The 22,743-nt window shown below is 41.2% G+C and overlaps 2 protein-coding genes across 10 annotated transcripts in view; both read left to right on the forward strand.

Moving 5' to 3' along the window:
- The first annotated feature begins 816 nt into the window (after window positions 1–816).
- On the forward strand, window positions 817–5,153 carry LOC116786231 (collagen alpha-1(I) chain-like). Its single transcript, XM_032686676.1, has 6 exons — window positions 817–835; window positions 1,943–2,233; window positions 2,624–2,817; window positions 3,082–3,638; window positions 3,760–4,262; window positions 4,444–5,153. Exons 1-6 carry the CDS (start codon window positions 817–819, stop codon window positions 5,151–5,153), a joined length of 2,274 nt encoding a protein of 757 aa, XP_032542567.1.
- Window positions 2,696–22,743, forward strand: part of FAT1 (FAT atypical cadherin 1) — a 104,819-nt gene continuing 84,771 nt past the window's right edge. For 6 of the 9 annotated variants that reach the window (XM_032685385.1, XM_032685386.1, XM_032685388.1 and 3 more), the window contains exons 1-2: window positions 5,137–5,250; window positions 10,953–14,241. In XM_032685385.1, coding sequence (XP_032541276.1) covers window positions 5,170–5,250; window positions 10,953–14,241 — 3,370 coding nt within the window. In that variant the 5' untranslated portion in view covers window positions 5,137–5,169. Of the gene's footprint in view, window positions 2,880–4,672; window positions 4,750–5,135; window positions 5,251–10,952; window positions 14,242–22,743 lie in introns of those variants that run through there. The other 3 variants (XM_032685389.1, XM_032685390.1, XR_004356602.1) reach the window with 3 other exon arrangements.

Below are 22,743 nucleotides of genomic sequence, written 5' to 3' on the forward strand. Positions count from 1 at the left end.
GTCTAATCCAGGTAACTTTTTTTTTGTTGTTGTTATTGACAGCTGAGCTAAGACTTGTTCATCTTAGGTAGTTTGATAAGGACAGAGATATGTCAATAGATGATAGGGAGAACCAAACATATTTTGCTACAATGGTTATAAGACTGGAAGATTTTCAGAGATGTGAATGGTGCCCTAGACACTCAAGTGTGATTACAAGTATTCTCCTTTGTACCTTTCCTGTACAGTAAAAGAATATATGGATTTCCTTTAGGATAACATATCAAAAAATACTCTTGGGAGATTAATCTTCAAATGTGAAAGTAAACAATGATTATAACAGCTTTATTGACATTATTTTGAAGAAAAAAAATAAAGGTCAGAGAAAACAAGGAATAAAAATGGAATATTCAGTTACTATCAGAACGACTCTGTCAATATTATTTGTGATGTTAGAAACCTTTTTTAGAAGGTAAACCTATACATATCAAGAAGACTCATGGATACACTTGTCTGGAACTTTTGGCTCCAACACTTTATCTGAAGTACTAATCACCATTACCCACTGTTGGAGAGTGACGGTATATCCCTTTATTCTTCATCTAAAGTATTTACTGTCAGTATAGCATGAGTATAGCAGGAGATCCAAATCAGAAGCCTCTATTTTTGTTATCTTTACCAGATACTTTTGAGAGATGCTCCTGTCCAACTTACAAGAGGTTATTGCAATTAACCAGCACTACATTTCTCCAGGCATTAAAAATTAAAGTTTAGACAAAAGTTTATGCAACCTGCTGCCCTTACCTATTGTTATTAAACCCAGCAATCAACCACAATATGGTCATGAATCTGAAAGGTAGGAAAATTCGTACTTCAAAAATATGAAATATTTGCAACTGTACAGAGCAGAAGTGTAGTTTATTTTGTTTCTAGCCCTTAACTATAATGCCCTTAAAGTGTTCCCCTTTTAGCCCTATCCAGGAATGCTGTTTTTAATGCAGTTTACTTTATGCAGCTCACTTTGAAGCAGTTTTCACAGAAGGAAAGTTCATTTGGCCCAGTGGCATTTGGATAAGGACTCAGTATAATTCCATTTGGGGTTCAGAAAGAAGATGAGATGCTAACTAAATCAATCAGTTGTGTCTGTTGTGGAAATCTATAAGGCCAGAGAATTCTGATATTAAACTTTCCAGACAGGTTTGTTCAAAGTGAACATTCCCAGGCTGAAATGGCCTGTATGCACTATTTGGAAATGTACTTAGGATTTATATACTGAAATGTTTTATCTGGTCTTCCTAACATAGAACGCTGCACGCTCATTTGGATGATAGATTTTAGTGGTGTATCTTACAGGAAATAATGATCCAATGTCTTCAGAAGTCGATTTGACTTTTGGAGGAAGGCCATGACTTTAACTTCCTTAGAGATAAATTGTTTAGTAAAAGAATATTTTACCTTCTGAGAATCTCAGAGTGCTTTAAAAAATCACTGTTATACTATCTCTCTCAGGCAAATAAGTTTTTTCTGTAGTTTTCCCAAAATTTTATAAACCTCACCATTCAGGACCTACTCAGGCCCCTGCTTTCAGCTGATCCCTGCCACTTACCAGTGCCACATCTCCTGGACTTTGTTAAGCAGGAATGATTGGTTGGGGCTTACTTTGAATGAGGGAGAACCACATTATTAGTATGTCTTGGTTGGTTATGGTTTACTATTTTTGAGAAGGAACTGCCATTTTTGTTGGGTGGGTTTTGGGGTTTTTTTTTGGCTGTGCTCTGAAAAATACGCCTCCCCCGAAGAAAAGAAGAAAGCAAGGAAAAAGAAAAATAAGAGGAAGAAAAAAATGAAGGAAAAGAAAAAAAATGAAAAAAAAAACCACAAAAAAAAAAAAGGAGAGGAGAAGAAGGGAAAACTATTCTAGTCTTAACGTAGCTGGGAGAGAGTGAAAGATTCCCGTGCTCAGCCTCCTTGGAGCCACCCAGTTCTCCCAGCGGTTGTGCCCTGCCGCCCAGGAGCCGAGAGGCGCTGCTGTGGGGCGCCCGCAGCCGTGCGGGCGGCGGGGAAGCGCCGTCCCGCCGAGCCGAGCGGCCTTGCGGCGGCGGAGCCAGCGGGGCCTCCAAGCGCCGGCGGCAGGGGAGAGTCGGCTCGGCGCGGAGCGGGGCCGGGGCAGCGGGGCTGTGCCGGGCTCCTCGACTCGCCTGCGGGCGGGCTGCCGTGGCCCCGGTGCGCGGCGAAGCCGTGGCGGCGCGGAGAGGTGCGCGCTGCTCTCGCCGCCGCGCTCGACTGCAGCGGCCAAGGGAGGGAGGAGGTGGTGCTGCTGCGAGCAGGGTCCTAGGGGGACAGACGGAGTGCGAGAGAAGACGGAGAGAGAGAGGGGGAGGGAAGGAAAGAGAGAAGGAGGGAGGGAGGCGGGGGAAGGAAAGAGGGAGGGAAGGAATCGGCGATCCGGCGCAGCGTCCCCACTCTCTCTCCGCTGCTGCAACTCCTCAACTCTGCCCGTTCTTTGCCTGGACATGTCTTAAGAAAGTTGGATCTCTCCCTCCCTTTCGCCTTCTTTGTTTCTTCCCCTTTTTGTGTGTGAGGGGTTTTTTTATTTTTATTTTTCTTCTTCTTTTCCTTCTCCCCGTTTATTTTTCCTTCCCAGCCTGGAAGTTTGGAGAGGCGGATGGGTCGGAGCCGACATGCCGCGCTGTGGCGGTGGGGCCGGGCGCCGCGCTGGCTGCGCGCCGGGGCCGCGCTGAGCGCCAGGGCCGCCGCGGGGCTCACGCTCTAGAGGCGTGTGGGCATCGGGGACTCGCGCCGTCTCCAAAGGACAAAAAGGAAAAGGGGGGAGGAAGAGTGCAGAGATGAACTGAGCTGGAGCAGACTTTGTGAGAAGAGTGCCGAGTCCAGCTGGTCTGGTGAGTTCTTTGTTTAATGAGTTTATTATCAGCAGGGTGCTGAGAGGGATGATTCCCGTGAGAGTTCTGGTGCTCTAGTTCGTTGCGTTACGGAAAACAGTCGTGTTCTTTGATTCAACCTGTAGTTCATAACTGTGTAGAGTGTGTATGTTTATGTATATATCAATATGTATATATACCCACATACCGACTGTATTCAAAGCTACGTGTACCTGGAGCTGAGAGCACCCCCAGCTATACCGCCCGTCACGGGGAGAGCGACGCTCAGGTTTCCGGACCCGAAGCCCTGCAGCCGGAACAGAGCTCATCGCCGCGGGGCTACGGGCTCGGCTCTGCTCTGCTCCGTTCGGGGGAGCCGGAGCCGGCTACCGCATCTGGGATCCGGGACCGGGAGCCGCGCCGTGCCCGGCCGCCCGTGCGCTGTGACGCGGCGCCCCCTGCCCGCCCGTCGCTGAACTGCGCTGCCGCCGCCGGGCGGCCGGTGCCCGCTACCCGGGCCGGGGGCTGCCGCGGCCGCCCGGGGAGAGAGCGCGGGCGCTACGGTTGCGGGCTAGTGACCCTGAGAGCCCGCGCTTTCCGACGGGGTCGGTTCCCTCTGACCTGCAGCCCCGGGAGAGTGAGGCTGTGGCTGCAGAGGGGCCCCTTGCGCCGCTGGTTGTATTTATTTATGTGGCTAGTAAAAGACGTGGCGGGGCTAATGCGCGGCAAATGCGCCCCCGCCGGCGTCACCTGTCTGCAACCCGACTTCGCCGTGAGCCCGTTGGGACGGGATTTCCCAGGCAAACGTTTGATCATTATTAAGTGTGATCACTTATTAATGAGCGGGGAATCAATCCTTCGAGGACTGTTTCGGTATTAATCTTTAACACGGGGCTGGCAGGTTGACAGACATCCCTTCATCACGACTCCGGCAGGGCGCTTTTCCGCCCGAGGTAGCCTGTACCCCCTCCGCGGGCTGGGGGTCGCCGCCGCGCTCCCCCGTCTGTACCGGCCCCGCACTCGCTCTCCTCGCCGCTGTTTTTCCCGACGCCAGAACAGGGCGCCGCTCTTTACAGCGGTGCCGGGGTGCCGCCACTCGCTTTTGGCTTCTGCTGAGAGACCTCCTTCCCTCCGCCCAGCCGTTTAGCGGCGGCTCGCCCAGCCCGGCCCCAGGGTCCGAGGCGGTGAGGCGTGAGTCCAATCCCGCTGGCGCGGCCCGGGGGCGGCAGCCCGGCTGCTTGAGGGAAGGGGAGCGGCCACCGAGGCGCTGCGGTCGCTGCTGGGCGCTCCTTGCTGCCATCGGTGCGGGCGGGGACCGCGGGACTGTCCCGGGCACTCGCTGCTCCTCGGACGGCAGAGGACTGCGTGATCCCGCGGGCTCTGACGGCCTCCCTCGCCATCCCCGTAAGACATCCCCGGCAGCAGCTTTCCGAAGTTTCTGAGTAGCCTCTCCGGGAGAAGATTTCGCCCCCCACGAAGCCGCCTGCGTCCCTGGACCGGCACCCGCCTCCCTGCCGCCCCGTCGGGCTGAAGCGGGGCGAGCGCGGCTGAGGTTTAGGAGTTTCCCCCAACCCCGGGCCACCAGGAGGAACAGCTTGGGCTGTGGTTCGCCCTTTCCCCGCTCTCCTTCGCGTTTGGTCCGTCCACGGCGGGGTCTGGCCGGGGTGCGGAGGCTGCTGTCGCGGAGAGCCGCAGAAACGAGTTCCGGAGGGGCGGCCGTCCAGCGCCGCGGAGGAATCTGGCGGCGGGGGGCGCCGCGGCCCGCTGGGGGCGGAGAGGCACCGGCGGGGCGCTGGTGGCCGGCGAAGGAAGGGGGGAGTGGCGCGGCGGGCACCGTGCGGGGCTGGCCCCGGTCCGCGCCCCCGCCCCGCAGGCAGCGAGCCGCGGAGAGGTGAGGCGCTGGGAAAGTTGGGAGAAGTTTTGGCCGTGGGGAAGGACGGGCGGGCAGCGCTGGCGCGGAGAGGGGCCGACCGGGCGGCACGGACCCTTCGGGAAGTTGCGGCTCGGAGGCGAGGGCGGGACGGCAGCGGGGCCGCCCGGAGGTGCTGTGCGAGCGGCCGCCCCGTGCTGCGGGGCCGGCGGGAGGCGGCTGCGGAGCGGCGCCGGCCCCCTCCCCCTGCCCCCGCCGGGCCGGAGTGGCCGCCGGGGGTCGTGGGCCCCGCCGCCTCGTTGCCCCCCCGCGGCCGGCGGTGGCCGGCCGGGCTGGAGCGGGGCCACGCTCCTCTGAGAGCCAGCAGGAGTGTAGCGGGCAGGTTGCGCTTAAGTTGGGCGGAGGAAAACGGTGCTTTCCCCTGAGGCAAGGTGTCTGCGAATGCGTCTGATGGGCCATTGCAAACTTCATACCCGGGTGAGCCGGCAGGGGCGGTTCGCGGCGAGCGAGAAGTACCTTGGGGTGAGTTTCTTCCTTTGTTCACACCACCACACCGCGTTCCTCGCCGGAATTCTCCGAAAGGTAAAGGGCAGCGCCCGCTGGGACGCGGCGTTTGGCAGCGGCTGCCCGGGAGGTCCTGGCTCGACCCTTCAGTCGGCTTCTGCTACTTTTCTTCCTCTTTAGGGCAGTTGAAACAGAACAAAGCTATGTTTGAAAGATGCGCTTTTTAGTCTCTTGTGTCAAGTATCCCCCTGTTGTAAACTTTTTTTTTTTTTTGGAAACGCATTAATGAGTTAAAAAAAGTGCTGCCTTCTAGCAGCAGGTTTTCCTGCAGTTTAAATACTTGCATACAAGTTGTTCTAGGCAGTTGCATAGGAAATATATCTTTATTATTTTACCTCTTCTGCTGTCTCTTTGTAAAAGAAAAGATTGCTGTGTATTTCCCGTTTGCTTTTCTAACCATGCGGAAATACTCAGCTATACAGTGAGTAAAATACCATACTTTAACGCTGTAAACTATTTAATTTTTAAGGTTTTGATTTGTTCTGTGTGAAATCCGAAAACCTTGCTTCCAGGAGACTGGAAGGTGAACTTTAGTAGTCACACCAGTGGTAGGATAGTCGTTTTTTTTAACTCGGCATGCTAAAGAACTTTATATGGCTAAGTTAACCCTGCTGTCAGTGCAAGTAAACAAGTGTAAATGCCTTTAAACTCTCAAAGATTTAGATTAATTTTAGATTTAGATTAATTTTTTTAAGTTTAAAAATGAATTCAAGATCAGTAAAACTATTTTTGTCATCACAAATTTTAAGGTGCCATGCTAAATTTCGATCAAACTCTCATTCACAGAGATTGGAGGTCTGCTTTTCCTTGCATAGCTAGTGAGTTCAGTGTTAGATACACTACTAAGTAACTGACTACAGATAAATAGTCGAAATTCTCTGTGTGAATCTTTGTTTCATTCTGGTTTCAGAATCTTTACCTGCTGTCTGAATACAGCTGCTGCATTTTCCTTTTAACAACAAAGATCTGGAAAGCATAAATCAAAGTATCTTGGGAGATTAACTCACAATGTGGGGAATACAAACATAAAACTTACTGGACTTCAGTCACAAGTTGAAATTGTTATGTTAATCTCTGCGACAATGTACATTTTTTGAATTACTTACCAGCTTTGCTAAAGTAATGTTACCATACACTCTCATCATGTGTTAATTTTCTGAATACCAAAACAGACAGACACCCTCCCTCTCAGAAATGCAAAATACACTGTTAATTCTTTTGATTGGAAAGTTAATCATGTTGGAACAGCTAAACCTGGTGATTTGTCTTTTTTTTTTTTTTTTTGGTCAGACTACATAAATAATAGCTTTTAAACAATTGAAAAAGTAGTGTAACCACAGTTAGTGCAGCTCACAGAATCACCCGATCTCTCCTAGACTGCTACAGCAGGAATTCTGTCATGATGGTTTAGTTACTGCCAAAATAACTTTTCATAATGCATTTCTGTCAAATGGCATTAGGTATGCTGATTAAAAATGACTGTTAAAGTAAATAGTTGATGTTTTGCTTAGTGGAGACAGTGTCAATAACTTTACAAATCAAAGAAGCTAATGCGTGTATGGGGTGAAACCCCCACTACATTTGTTAAAAGTTACTGAAAGATTTCAGTAAATAAGTGCAGTGGAAACAGCACTAAAGAACCTCTTTTAGTCCTCAGAATGTCATAGAGTGTCCCTAGAGTGGTGTAATAGGCCATGCTCACAGAGTCTCATTCTTATAATGAAAATTACGTAGCTTAGTCTTACAGTAGGTTCTTCTGGACTGAACTAGTAATCTTGCATGTAGAAAAACGTTAGCAAAGGGACTAAGAGTCATTGGGGTATGTGGTCTGATTTAGGTTCTTTTTCTACTTTTGTTTAATTGCTGGGGGAATAAATCTCTCATTGTATGCTCCCCATTGACACATTATGTAGAAGAGAAGCTTGGTTTGGTCTTTTTTTTTTTTTGCTTGCTTGGCATTGAAATTGCTGTTTACTAAATTCTGTATTTTATGCCTAAAACTTTCAAATCTCAAACTGTAAACTTTTAAGTCTAGATACTGTAATGTTCTTGCTAGGATAAGCAGTCTTTCAGATGACTGCTATCTTATCCAGTCATCTTAATTTGTAAGTTATCAGTTGGAGCTCTGCTAGGCCCAAGATTATATTTATTCTTATCCCTTTAATGTGAAGATACGTTGTACTTCTAAGGTGTATTAGTATTTTTTCCTAGGTACAAATATGTTAAAGTTTTGATGCGTTAATAATTATGTTAACGTTGTAACGAAGTATTAAAACTGTCTTATGTATCCCAGTGTCAAATATGCATATAAATAAAAATGGCCTACATATGTATATACATAAAAAATAGTTGAATAATAATTTCCAAATAGGAAATCAAAGTTTGTTTGAAAGTAGGTTTTCAGAATAATACAGTGTGCACTTTGTATAACTTAGAGCTATGATGTTTTGTTAATCAAACGTTTGCCTTTTGTGTTGAAAATGGAATCAGAAAATCCTAAACTGGTCATACTCCAAATTTAGGAGTTTAAAGTGTAGCCTTTGACTAAAATGTTTCTGAAATTCAGTCATTCCGGCACCCTGTAATGAGCAATCTGAGTTTATATCTAACACATTATCACTTTATCTTAACACTTTCAAACTTTCTTCTAGTTGTTAGCTGTCCTTACAACTGGCATTGTTTAATACTTTAGATATTTACCAAGACTATATCATGTTGACTTTTGGGTAATCCTAGATCAACATTGTTTAGTTTCTAGTAGCTTTGTAAATTATGACAGGATGGAAATAGTGTCACATAAGATAAATGACTAACTTGTTTTTACATACCATGGTTAACTGTTCAGTTGAGAGATGCTTTTAAACGTTGATTGTGATTCAGCAAGTCTTGGGAGTTGCTGCTGAGGAATGGATTCTCTTACTGGTTGTTGCGTCATTGTTTGTAATAAGCTGCATGTTGCCAGTTCTGAGCAGCCTCCACTTGAAGCTCTTACAGAAGAGCAGCAAAAAGTGCTCAAGGTATTATTGCCCAAAAAAATATTTACAGTCATAGTAAAACCTACACATGTGTTCAACTTTGAATATTAATGAAAAGCTTGGATACCTTAAAGAAGTCTAATGCATCTTCCTGTGGTACACCTGTGTCTAATGTGCCTGAGATGTGAGGAGCAGATGATAAAAGGTACAAATAGATACAATGTTTCACATAATAAATATACCACTTCAGACAGTTGTAGTAGTAGTAGTAATAATAATAAGTGCTAGTGTAGAAAAGAGGGAAAGATCTGATCAGATCAGCATAAGGGCTGATGATTGAGTAGACTTCGATAATAGACAACTTCAAAAATTCCAACAAGATGGAGGAAAAAAACCTGGTTTTGTTGATTGCTTAAAAATGATGTAATAATTTCTTAACATGGACAGTTAGACTTTTAGCCTAGTCTAAAGACAGCTTAAATTGCTCAGAGTTTGTGTGTGAGAGTTTGTTTGTTTTGTTTGAGGTTATTTTGGTTTTAAGCAAATATTTGTTAACTTGGCAGTATGTTAGGGGATGAAGCCCTGGAGAACCAAGTGTCTCTGTATTCCCAGGACATATCATAGCCTGGGAAGAAAAGTAGATAGGGGAGGAATAATATTGTTAACCCATTGAAGTGGTTATTGTTCCAACCTCACACTCATTTGTCCTCTAAACCTTTCCTTCATCTAGTGTTAAGACCTTGTAAATATTGGTTCCAGCTAGTGACTTGCTTTAAAAGCTTTTATGCTTTTTATTATTTGCTTATTTGCTTTTATTGTTTTATATATTTATAGGTTAAATCCTGTGACTTCATTGCTAGATCTGAAAAACAGACACACTTTTTTTTTTCTTTTTCCAAAAGGATCCTCCTTTTCATTACTCCTCTCCAATACTTTCTATAATTTGTGTGGACCTGAGTCTTAAATTGTTCTCCAAATCATTTACTTAGTAATGGCTGTGACTGAATTCCTTCTTCTGAGGTTTTGGAGTGAATGGTTGACACCAGTAGATTAATTTGCTTTAATGTTTTCTAGTGAGCAGAGGCAGTCCAAGGAATGTCAGCCAACGTGATCTTTCATGTATCTACCTGAGTAGGTAGGAAATAGGGAAAGGAGAAATTCCTCTAAGAGAAAATGTGAGTGGAGGAAGGAAACAACATAATGTGATACTATTTTAGCTTAGATGAACAGAATTAGTGTGAGGATAGGCACTGAGGAGAGGTTGACAGGCAAAGAATAGGGTAAGGGCAAACCTGGGCTAAAGTGTGGGGGACAGAAATGTCAGGAACAAAGAAAGAAAGGGTAAAGTGAGTAATTAGTATGACTTGTATAGCAGACTGACCATAGAAGAAAATGCAGAAGGAGAGAGAAGGGAAAAATATTTAGGATAAATAGGGAAAGGTGAAAAAAATGAATTTGTACTACTTAATCAAAGTAGTCAAGACAATGTTAGATTGCTTTCTATTTGCTGGAAAGAAATTTTGCCCCTAGGATCTTGTTGAAAGCTTGGGCTTATTGAGGGCTTATTGATTTGTTATCTTGAGAGACTTTGGGGAGTGAATCACAGAATATGCTGAGTTGGAAGGGATCCACAAGGATCATCAAGTCTGACTTCTGGCCCCACACAGGACCGTCCCCAAAAGTCACACCACGTGCCTGAAAGTATCATCCAAACGCCTCTTGACTAAGATGAAAAAAGTGGTTCCAGATGTTTTGTTCCTGAGGCTTCTGCCTTTCTTCCTGCAGCAATCTTGCCTGGATTTAGGTAGTGGAAGTGTTACACTGACTTTGTCAAAAGGGAAAGCCAATGAGGGTATGCCTCCCAGTCTGCCTTGCTGTTCTAGGCTCTTTCCCTGTCATTTCTGGAGTGTGTTGGAGAAACATGATTTAAATGTTCCTCTAGTTATTTTGAGAGTTTCCTGTTCTCATAGCTCTTGATACTAATTTGTTTCAGATCTGTTCTGAACAGAGGAGGATAAAGGAATATGTCTCATTCTTTATTGGCTTTGCAACTTTGTGGTGCTTGATAAAATTTTTTTTTCAGTTATAGGCACCAGTCTTACAAGGGTACTCAGAGCTGGAGAGAATACAATTTAGAATTATTCTCGGTTTACAGTTTTTATGATTCTTGGAACAGGTGCACATAGGATATCATAAAGAATTCATGGTAATTTCAAGCCAACTTTTGCAGTTTACTTCCACATAGTTGGACATCAGCAATTTTACAGTCTAAGTAAAAGGAGGGAGGAGAATTTTCTATTAGAAGTCAATGTCATGTAGGAAGTAGAGAACCAGAGTGAATGTTCACCACTCCAGATTAGTTCATATCTAGTTTGCTTGCTTATAGCTGACTGCACTGGCATATTTCTAGCATGTTGCTTCCTGGAGTTGTTTATTTGAACTTAACTCTTAACCCTTGTGTCATGTTAGTAATTCCAAGACTTTTGATCTCATGGATTCTTGGCATTTTTAGGAGTTTTAATTTATCTGCATTTCTATTACTGTAAATAATTTTGAAACTTTCTGTATATTATCTAGATGTGTAGCTTCTAGTTTTCTTTCAAGCATGAATTCTGAACTAAGCATCATTTATTTGATAAATATTTGAACAGTCATAAGTCTTACCACATCTCTTTCTTGTTTCAGGGTTTCTTTTTAATTGCTGCCATGGGAAGATACTTGACTATGCTGTTGCTGCTGATGCTGCTGGTGCAGCATTTTGAAAACTGTGAAGGAAATCAAAGGCCGCATCATGCTTCACCAATGCAATTTACCCAAGTAGAGTATAATGCCACTGTGTATGAGAATTCTGCAGCCAAGACTTATGTTGGGCATCCAGTAAAAATGGGCATTTACATTACCAATCCATTATGGGACCTAAGATACAAAATTATTTCTGGTGACAATGAGAACTTGTTCAAAGCTGAAGAATATGTTCTTGGAAACTTTTGTTTTTTGAGAATACGGACCAAGGGAGGAAACACAGCTATCCTTAACAGAGAGGTGAGAGACCATTATATGCTGACTGTTAAAGCAGTTGAAAAAAATACAAATGCTGAAACGCGCACGAAGGTCAGGATACAGGTACTGGATACAAATGACTTGCGGCCTTTGTTTTCTCCAACGTCTTACAGTGTTTCGTTGCCTGAAAACACAGCAATAAGGACCAGCATCGCAAGAGTCAGTGCAACAGATGCAGATATAGGAACAAATGGAGAGTTCTACTATAGCTTTAAAGAAAGAACAGATGTGTTTGCTATACATCCAACTAGTGGAGTGGTTGTTCTGACTGGTAGACTTGACTACTCGGACACTAAGCGTTATGAGATGGAAATTCTTGCAGTGGACCGTGGGCTGAAGCTGTATGGTAGCAGTGGCATAAGCAGTATGGCAAAGCTAACCGTTCATGTGGAGCAAGCAAACGAATACGCCCCTGTTATTACAGCTGTTACACTGACTCCATCAGAATCGGACAAAGATCCAACGTATGCAGTTGTAACCGTAGAGGACAATGATCAGGGTTCAAATGGGGAAATAGCATCATTAAATATTGTTGCAGGAGATGCACTCCAACAGTTCAAAACAGTGAGGTCTGTTCCAGGAGGTAAAGAATACAGAATAAAAGCCATTGGTCACATTGACTGGGAGAGTCACCCTTTTGGATATAACCTTACCCTTCAAGCTAAAGATAAAGGGAATCCCCCACAGTTTTCTTCTGTAAAAGTTGTTCATGTGACATCACCACAATTTAAGTCTGGTCCTGTCAGATTTGAAAAAGAGATATATAGAGCTGAAATAAGTGAATTTGCCCCTCCAAACACACCTGTGATAATGGTGAAAGCTGTGCCTAGTTACCCACACTTAAGATATGTGTTTAAAAACACACTGGGAAAAGTAAAATTCAATTTAAACACTCACACTGGTCTCATTACCACGTTAGAACCCATAAAAGCACAATATGCATCCCATTTTGAACTTGAAGTTGTGACAAGTGACAGAAGAGCTTCTGCAAAAGTATTGATTAAGGTACTAGGCATGAATAGCAATCCTCCCGAATTTACTCAGGCATCCTATAAAGCCTCCTTTGATGAAAATGTGCCAATAGGTACAAGTGTCATGAGAGTAAGTGCAAAAGACCCTGATGAGGGGGAAAATGGTTATGTGACCTATAGCATTGCAAACCTAAATCCTTTGCCATTTGTGATTAACCATTTCAGCGGGATTATTAGTACTTCAGAAGACTTGGATTATGAATTGATGCCAAGGGTTTACAGTTTAAGGATTCGAGCTTCTGACTGGGGTGTACCATATCGTCGAGAAGTTGAAGTTCCTGTTACTATTATTTTAAATAACTTGAATGACAATATACCTCTCTTTGAGAAAATAAATTGTGAGGGAGTAATCCCCAGGGATCTTAGTGTTGGAGAACAAATAACAACTGTATCTGCTATTGATGCTGATGAACTCCAGTTGGTGAGATACCAAATTGAATCTGGAAATGAACTGGATATATTTAGCCTAAATCCAAATTCTGGAGTACTTTCACTCAAACAGTCACTAATAGATGGCATAGGTGCTAAAATGTCTTTTTACAGTTTGAAAATTACAGCTACAGATGGAGAGAACTTTGCAAAACCGCTGTATATCAACATAACTGTAGCTAACAGCCGCAAAACAGTCAACTTGCAATGTGAAGAAACTGGTGTTGCCAAAATGCTTGCAGAGAAGCTCTTACAAGCAAATAAATTGCACAGTCGTGGAGAAGTTGAGGATGTTTTCTTTGATACTCACTCTGTCAACCTTCATGCACCTCAGTTTAGAAGTACTCTCCCTAGTAGCATTGAGATAAGAGAAGACCAACCTGTGGGCTCCAGCTTAATACTTATGAATGCTACTGATCTTGATACTGGCTTCAATGGAAAGCTAGTGTATGTTATTTCTGGAGGTAATGAAGACAGTAGTTTCATTGTTGATATGGAAAGAGGAGTGCTGAAAATTTTATCTCCCCTTGATCGAGAAGTAAAAAATCAATATACTCTCAATATTACTGTCTATGATCTTGGAATACCACAGAAGTCTGCCTGGGCCCTTTTAAATATAAAAATTTTGGATGCTAATGACAACCCACCGGAGTTCTTTCAAGACAGTTATTTTGTTGAAGTAAGTGAAAACAAAGAGCTAAACAGTGAAATAATTCAAATTGAAGCTACTGATAAAGATTTGGGGGCTAATGGAGAAGTGAAATATTCTCTTCTTACAGATACAGACAAGTTTACTATTAATGCTGTGACAGGAGTTGTGAAAGTTGTAGGTGTTCTGGATCGCGAGGAACAGCACGTCTATTTCTTGAAAATAGAGGCCAGGGACCAACCTACTGAAGAACCTCAATTATTTTCAACAGTTATTTTGAAAGTGTCTGTAGAAGATGTTAATGACAATCCTCCTAAGTTTATTCCTTCAAATTATCATGTTAAAATTCGAGAAGATCTTCCCGAGGGAACTATTATTACATGGCTGGAAGCCTACGATCCTGATTTAGGCCAGTCAAGTCAAGTACGATACAGTCTTTTGGACAGTGGAGATGGCACCTTTGATGTTGACAAACTAAGTGGAGCAATACGTATTGTACAAAGACTGGATTATGAAAAGACACAACTGTATAATTTGACTGTGCGGGCCAAGGACAAAGGAAAACCCATTTCGTTGTCCTCTACCTGTTACGTTGAGGTTGAGATAGTTGATGTGAATGAAAACTTGCACCCTCCACGGTTCTCCATATTTGCAGATAAAGGCTTTATAAAAGAAGATGCCCCTATTGGCTCCTCAGTAATGACCGTATCTGCTTATGATGAAGATGCAGGACGAGATGGGGAGATAAGATATTCCATCAGAGATGGATCTGGTTTAGGAGTTTTTCAAATAGATGAAGAAAAAGGTAAGGTGCCTGTTATTTTATGTGCTAAGTAAAATTGTATGCTAGGAAAGAGATACGAAAAGCAGCATTGTCACAGTTGACATATGTGTTCTTGTTAGGACAAAAAGATGTCACCAAAACTGTGTATAGTTCTGTCTGCTACTTTAGTGAAATTATACATTTGATAGGTGATTTTTCCACTGTCCTCGTTTCCATCCAGCCTACCTAAAGCTACACTTAGGTCTTAAAATGTATGCTACCTAGCAAAAGTAAGAATGCTATTGATATAAAATGAAGGTTTGCCTCATTGCGGACACTATTGTCTTGTGGATCATATGACTGCTTTTTAATCTGAAGTGACATATCTTTTGCTTCATTTACCGGAGGTATGCATGGGTGTGATATTGCCATGCATACTGGTTTTGTTAGTTATCTTTTAGAGTTGTTATAGGTGCCCAGCTAGAAGTTAGTAAGCAGTGCCTTCTTCACCGAAAGGCTTCTGCCAAAGAAAGCATAGATGCAGCCTCAAAAACACCTCATATAAGTGAAGCAGACTGAAGTGTTGGTTTAATTCAGTAATAATGCATAAATTGATGAGGAACTGCAAGAAGTTTTTCAGTGTCGTGTATTCAGAAAAACATAATTTTGTTTTCAATAAAATTCTAGTGCTGACTTTGAACATTTTGGTTGGACATCTATGTAGCTACCCATTCATTTATATCTTTGATAAAGATAGAACATTGATATTGCGCTGTTATCTAAGATTCTTGAAATAAATTGAGGAGGAATTTGGTGCAAAATTTGGCTACAGGTTACATGTAGGTAAATGATGACATATGTGATTGATGTCTTACAGAAAAAAAGACTTGTAACTGAGAATAAAAGATGGCAATCATATAGGATTCATCCAATAGCCATTCTGTGTGTTCCGTATGCTTCCCATAATTGTGAATGTGGGTAATACAGATTCAGGAAGTCACCTTACTCTTCAGGGTTTAGGTGAACAAACTGTTGTTACTGACAAGATTTTTTCTTCTTTTTCGTGTGGCTAAAAAACCAGTTCTAGAGGTTGAAATGTAGCATTGCTTCTCTTAGCTTTGCTTTTAACAAAGCTCATAGTTAAGATTGTGGAATGAATTTTCTAAAACTGGAGAATTTAATATTTTCCAGGACTTAGTCGTTTCACTTTTAGGCATCTGGTATGTGTCTAGAATATTAATTAAGTAATGAATTCCATGGTGTCCTGTTGTGTCTAACCAGCTGGGTACTAGAGCAGTTACATTTAAAACCCTTGTACATGCAGATGCTGGGTGTTACATGTAGGCCAGGCCCAATAAGGTTTCAAAGCACAGTGAATTTTATAAATGTATTGTTACCAGAGACTTAACAGCTGGTTCAACTTGGAAGGCTACCAGCAGGTGTTTTCTAAAATTCTGCAGTTGAGGATATTTCCCAGCACATAAACTAGTTCCAGAATGGTGTTAAGAATTATGTGGCAGTCTGAACCCCATGCATGATAACTTTTTTACTTGTGTTTAATTCAGTGATATAGTTATCCATTACCAGGAACCTTACTGTTTGTTCATTAACCTTAATTAAAGTTATTAGGCCATAAGTGTTACAGAATAACACTAATTCTGCTTTAATAATAAGAACAAAGTTTAAGGTAATTAATTTGCTGACTTAAAAAATCTAAGTATGACTATACTTTTATTACAACAAAAGATCTGTCTAGACTGATATGCTGTCTCCAGTAGCATAGGCAGGGCACACACATACTTCCTTCTAACACTTTCCCAGTTTCTGGTTATTTTCTGTTTGGGGAGTTTTTGAGTTGCATGAGGTTTATAACATTTAGCACATTTGTCTTTCTTGTGTAGTCTCCCCTTGAAACATAATTTTCGAGTGTAACCTTGCTACTGTGATAAGGAAAGATGATTTGTTTTGGTAAAGAATGGTAAAGGAGCATGTAAAAAAATGTTAATGGAGGCATGTGGGAAAAAATTAATTTTATTGCACTATCTCTGTGTGCATAAAATACTGTCAATAAAACTTAATGGCTATAAGGTGCTATTTTTAATGTTATCAGAACTATTTCCAACTGGGAAGATGGTAATTCATTAAGGAGAATGAATAGGATTTTAACTATATAAAGCAAAGTACTGAATTATACTCTTAAGAGGAACAGAGCATGGCTAACATAAAATAAGTATGTTAACATTTCTTTGTAGTGTTCGTGTAATTACATTAATTTAAACGCAGGATATGATTAACATACGAGTGATAGCTTCAGGTTCTGTTTCTTCAGTGACCTTTGGCTTTTGAGCTTTTCAAATCATTCCACCACTCGGAGTTCTTGAGTTTTAATATGAAGACAGGCATTAGCAAAGTTTAAATACTATGATTGTCAGTGGAGTAGAACATTTAACTGGATAGCTATTAAACCAGCACCGTTGTCTGGAACAGAAACCAACTGGTCTGCATCTGTGCCAAAAAGCCTCATACCTTTAGGCAGGGTGGCAGCACCAAGATTGTTGGGAATGCTGTCTGCTGCAATTTGACTCCTGCCTGTGCCCCAGTGTTCTTTGAAAAAGTGGTTGCTGGCACGAGCCAAAAGCAGTTTAACAGAATCAAGTTCCAATGCCCAGGAACGTTTTCTGTCTGTCTGTTTGTTGTATAGATACAGTCATAAACCACTTGATGATAGGGGAGGCATTTTTTTATCAAAACTGAAATGAATATGATTTGGTTTTAAATTAATTGTAGTTAAGCAGCCTACCAATATGGGACTTTCTTTACACTTTTTCAGTGAATGATGCATCTTGAAGTTGCTCCTTCCATATACTTTGTTAGCCTTTTTATATAAGTCATGGATATAAACCAGAATATAAAAAAACTTAGTTTCTCTCAGTTTAAAATAAAAAAAAAGAAAAAAACCACCAAGAAGTTCTTAATATTTTCCATTTTACTCCTATACAGTGTCCATGTTACATGTTGACTTAATGCTGTGTATATTCTGAGTCCCTGCAGATCCATCAGATAGGTTATAGGTCACTGAAAACTATAAACAGAAAGAAAATGTTGACCAAATCTTTTTGTAAGAAAGCTATTAAACATTAAATTAAAAACTGTAATCAGGTAGTCAGGAAAGAATATTCCAGGTGGGTTAATATGATTGATTAAATCTTAGAGTATCTTCACGTCAGCATCTAAGGTTGTTTACAGAAGTTGTGACAATGACATTTCCTGCTTGGCTTCTGTCTAGAGATGCAGTCACATTGCCATGTAGGTTTTGCAATTAAAATTCTTTATTTGGGTATTTTGACCAGTTAAAAATGAGAAGTAAATAGGAAGAAGACCTTCATAGAACAGGGTCTTCTCATAGGATTTTCTTCTTGCAAAACACAGTAGTCCTTCCCACTACTTTTGAAAAGAGAGAGATGGATTAGGAGGTTCTCTATTTCTGCAGAATACTAAATGGTTGCTGCTTTTTGCACAATAATTTTTTTTCCCTAACTAGTTCAGATACAGTCATGAGTGAAGATCAGAGCACAGACTAATCTTCCAGGTGTCTAATTAGCTTTTCAGGCAAGATTTTTTTCATCCTACCCTGAATTCTGTACTGCTGCATTACATTGTACTGAAGTTAATGATTTGCCATATAGCTATAGCAGCTAACTTGTTTCAGTGGCTGAAGCATAGAAGTGCTAGAGTAAGAATTTAAGATTATTCTGATATGGTTTGAAAAAAAAAAACAAACCAAAAAACCCCAACCCAAACTAAAAAAAACAAACAAAACAAAACAAAAAAAGCCCATAAAAACAAAAAAACACCGAAAATTAGCAATCTCAAAACAAAAAAAAGAACCTGAGCAAAAAATCCAAAATGAAAATAAAAGCCGTCACAAGGATTGTTAGGTTCTATAAATTCCAAGTTGGCGTTAAATTCTTCAGCCTGTAAATGTTAATTTGGAAGGTTAATCGTTTAAATGAGGGATTGTGTCAGTAGTTCAGTTAGCAGTTGAGAGCTAAAACCTGATTCTGGTGCTGGAGATTTGAATGATATTCTAGTCAGCAGACAGTTTTTTCTTAACCAAAGGACTTATGAAGATTATTTTGGGATTCTGGAATTGTCTGGTCAGTTGTCACACTGATACACAGACATCTGGAATAGAATTTCAGGTCAAAACCTGGAATTCAAACACAAACTGTTAAACTCACTATTTCTTTGGGAAATAATACAGGGGCTATTTGTTGGCATGTTGTATAATTCAAGCTCTTGAAAAAATTGAAGTAATGCTTTCCAAGTTTGAGAGGCATTTTTTGTGTGTATCAGGATAAAAGTGTATGTTGGGGTGGAGGTTTTTTTGTGTGTTTTAAGAAATGTTGAAAACATATCTGTTCAAGAAATTTTAGTTATCTGTGCTAAATAATAGTAAAAAATACAGCTGTTTTTATTCTGGAAACATGAAGTATTTTAGGTCAGAGATGTAGAAATATTATTCCCCTAGCTTTTTCTGTGAGAAGATAGTGAAAATAATACAGTATTTAAAAAAAAGGGGGGGGAGGGACAAGTAAAGATTACTTAGGTAGTTAAGTGCTCTGGAAAGATATTTTAATGCTGATATATGTTAAGTATTTTTTCTAGTGGTATATTTATTTTGTACTTTGCCTGGGCATTCCCTCCTTTGGGTGTTGAATTGAGAAAGGTGAGCAGCATGAGAACAACTTCACTTGACTGGGAGATAAGATCTACACATTTCAACTCTCCCACTGGCACTCTTGTGAATCCTTTGGGGAAGAGTCCTTATCAAGCTTCTCCAGTGCCACCAGAAGAAAGGTTTTGTTGAGACAATAAACAGTAAAGCCACTTACAGTACCATGTCCAACCAAACACAATAACCTGGTTTTTAAAGCATTTATCCCATGTTTTTATGACTTCTCTTCCCAACCATAATTTTCAGTGATAGTCAAGCATGCAATACGTGGAGCACAGCTGCAATACTAGCTTAGTCTGCAAGATGGGAAAGAAAACTGTATCTGTGTGGGACGCTTAAATTGAGGAGGCATATTTGTGGTTGTTAATTACAGATATTAAAAAACTTGACTAGACTATTTGTAAAATAGGATATTATTTTCTGCTTTCTAGTTAAGGGTATCCAGTGGGTTTCCGTGTGTTCCGTATGACGTTGAAAAGCAGAGTGAAGTTGACTGAGGTGATGATCTGTATGGTTTCATTCTGGTTTTATGGTGTTTTTCTTCAGTGGCATAAAGGCAGACTCATGCCATTGTGCAATAAAAAGTTAGTTATGTTTAAAAAAAAGTAACTGTGCCTAAATGGAGTAGTATTTTGAGTTTAAAAAACATTTGTGTAAAATTTCATGCAACTAAAATATATTTTCCACCAATTTGTTATGGTTTTAAAAATAAGGCATTTGGCACATAGGCTCTCTTTTAGGAGACAGTACAAATAGTTGTAACAGCAGCGTACTAATAATGACTCTTATTTTCCTAGATCTCCTGTAGTATTTGGAGAGGTTTAAAAACTTTTTTTTTTTTAAGCATTATAGACCCAGTTTAGCACAACTTGTGTCTGTTTAAAGAAATGAAGGTAGAACCAGGCACCCACTATCCATCTGACTGAGGACAAGTCCTAAATTTGCTGCTATCCACAGAAAGCAATCCAGAAAGCATTTTCCTAGGAGATAACTAACTTTTGGGTGTGAGTTATTTCACTTGATTGCTGGTACCATAGGCTGGCTGCCTGACACTGAATTTAGTCAAGTGCATGTGAGTACTCGAGTTCAGAAGAGGTTACCTGGTTAACCTGGCAGGGACCATCTGGTCTTGACTGCAGTTTGCAGCTTTGTACTCCTGTACTGAGGGCGTGATTATATTCAGTCCGAGGTCTGGAATTAATGGTGCCACTGGCTTAACCTGTGGTATGATGCTGTTACATTCATGTTTCTTTTCGGGTGCATCAAACTAAGCCTGGCATTTAGAACTAATGTTGAGTTTCAGTTTGGCAGACGTTAAAGAGGCCTGGGTTTGGACCAAGGTCCTGAGCAGCCTGGAGCTAGGGAATTATTTTTCTTTTTTAGGCTAGAAGGAAACTATGTAATTTGCATTTGTGATGGTGGTAACTTCCAAAGTGCTATTAGGTTGTTAATGTAGCTTTTAGAATGTGTCTTTTGAAAAAAGGTGAATTAGTTTTAGACAAACATCATCTTATGTTTTCTGTTGGCAGGGGGATCTTCCAAAGTAGTTTTAGAGTTTTCTTAGGTGTCCTGCTGAGTAAAGCATCACCTTAGCTGCCAAGTAGAGATGCCATTCAAAAGCTGGGGCTCCTCTCCTCTGTTGCAGGCATGCTGAAAGTAAGGGATTGTTTTGTTGTGAAAGGTGTTGATTGGGTTACAACTTGGTTTGATGAAAACGGAGCTGCCTGGGGGCTGTGTCTCTGTAGGAAATGAACTGAGCTGAGCCACATGCGGTCTGAAAGATTACCTTATAAACAGCAATCAGTTCAGGCAATGGAATACGTATTAAGGGCCTATTAACTTGCTTGGGTCTCTCTTTGACTTGAAAAGTACTTGTGAGCAGAGGAATAATAAAAGGGAAGGGTTGCCAAAAGCTTTGGAAGGTGCATCTTACTATATCACTGTTGGTACATCTGTTGAATTGGGGATTTATTTCCTACTAAGCATCTGCTGAGCTTTTGAAGTACATATTAAGGTCAAAGGAGGGGCACTTGAAATGATTGCGTAATGTTTATTCTTTTCTTTGAAGATTTTAGACTTTATTCATACAGCGTTTGGACATATTTAACAGAGGACAAACCTACATGAGTATTTGGCAAACTTCCACAATTTATTGCATGCAGTAGTTGCAGCTTTAGAACTTGGATTTAAAAATACTTTGGACTTTGCTGAAACTATGTTTTGGAGGTCCATTTTATAATCTGTGTATCATTCTTATTACATCTGTGACTTTATTATGCTGGACATCTGAACGTGACCAAAAATGAGTTTTCAATTCATCACTCTCCATGTGACTCAAGAAAAGAAAATTTCTAGCATTCTGGTGCCATCAGAGAGGAATTTTTTGGAAAACAGAACTGTCTGAAGAATCTAGGAACATGACTGCAACAGATCATTTCTTTATTCAGAAATGAGGTTTCCCCAAATTTCTTGTGTTCTATCCATGCTTCTAATAGCTACTTCTATTTAATTTTAAAGTATGTGTGGTAAAGGACAATCACTATCTTCATGGTTCTTATAAGTGGTCGTTAATAGCTTTTCAGCTCGGAGTTCTGTGTCTTTGCAGACTTGTCTGTGGTGGTATCACTGATACCAGAGTTGAATATCTACCTATATGATGGGGCAGGTTACACACAGAAAATTCAGTAATTGCATTTCTTCTACCTGTTGCCTAATCTTCTACCTAGAAGAATCCCCACTGATATGATTTGCTTCCAAAATCTACATGTTTCTTAAATCAATCATTTTGGGTGTTTATACAAAAGGCAATTTTTTGTTTTGCTGATGCAAAGAGCTTGAAACCACCTCTATACACAAGAAAGTGATTCTGCATTTTGGTTTTGAAGTTGCTGATCATAGCGCGCTTATTCGTATTTTGTACAGGACTTAAGGATGAAAAGATTATTATGTTAAAATTTGAAAATGCAAGAAGCATAATTACAGAATAGCCTTCTGATTTTAACGGTACTGGTAATGTACATGAGCATTACAGAACCACTCCAGTCATGTGGTTAAAAAAAATGAAGATATGTAACATAATGTGCTAAAAATGAATACAGAGGGAATGAATAATGTGATAAAAATGAATACAGACTTCTCATACGCGTTGCCTGTAGTCCTCGTTGTATTTATGAGGGAGAGGGAGTTTGGTAGTTCAACTTGAAAGACTTTCAGTGCAAAGAAGTTTATAATGGAATTATGGATTATGGAATTATGTATGTGATCTTTCATGTTAGTTGATACCTTGTCCCCTCCATTTCTCCAAAGCTGTGACACCCGTAGCTCTTTCCTAGGGAAAACATCTTCGTTCTACAGGGGTTTTATATTTATATTTTTTAATCCCTCTCCCCCCTTTGCCTGTAGATTTGCCATGACAGGGTATATCCTGTCTTTATGAAAATTAGAGATTGCTGTCTAATGATAAGGGTTTAATCTGCAACGAATCAGACATGTGGAAACTTCTGTCTGTGGAATTTTCTGTTTGATCTGAGAGGAGTGCCCTTGCTGTGCCCTTCCTGTAATGAAAGCAAGGTAGAGGGAATCAAAGTGATTCTAGATAAGAGTGGAATGTGTGCGTTGGTTATGCCTCTATTATATTTGCTGTTGCGATTCTGGTTGTATGTGTTATTTTATTATTCAAGAGATTAACAGCATAGTTCATCATCTTAAAAGATACCTTCTTCCTTCTGTTTTAGTTGAAAGTGCTTGGTTTTTAGTGCTTAAATTCCTGAGTTAATTACTTAGGTTTGAATGTGGACAGTCTTGCT

This window comes from Chiroxiphia lanceolata, chromosome 4, assembly GCF_009829145.1.
Source record: "Chiroxiphia lanceolata isolate bChiLan1 chromosome 4, bChiLan1.pri, whole genome shotgun sequence".
NCBI classification, from domain to species: domain Eukaryota; kingdom Metazoa; phylum Chordata; class Aves; order Passeriformes; family Pipridae; genus Chiroxiphia; species Chiroxiphia lanceolata.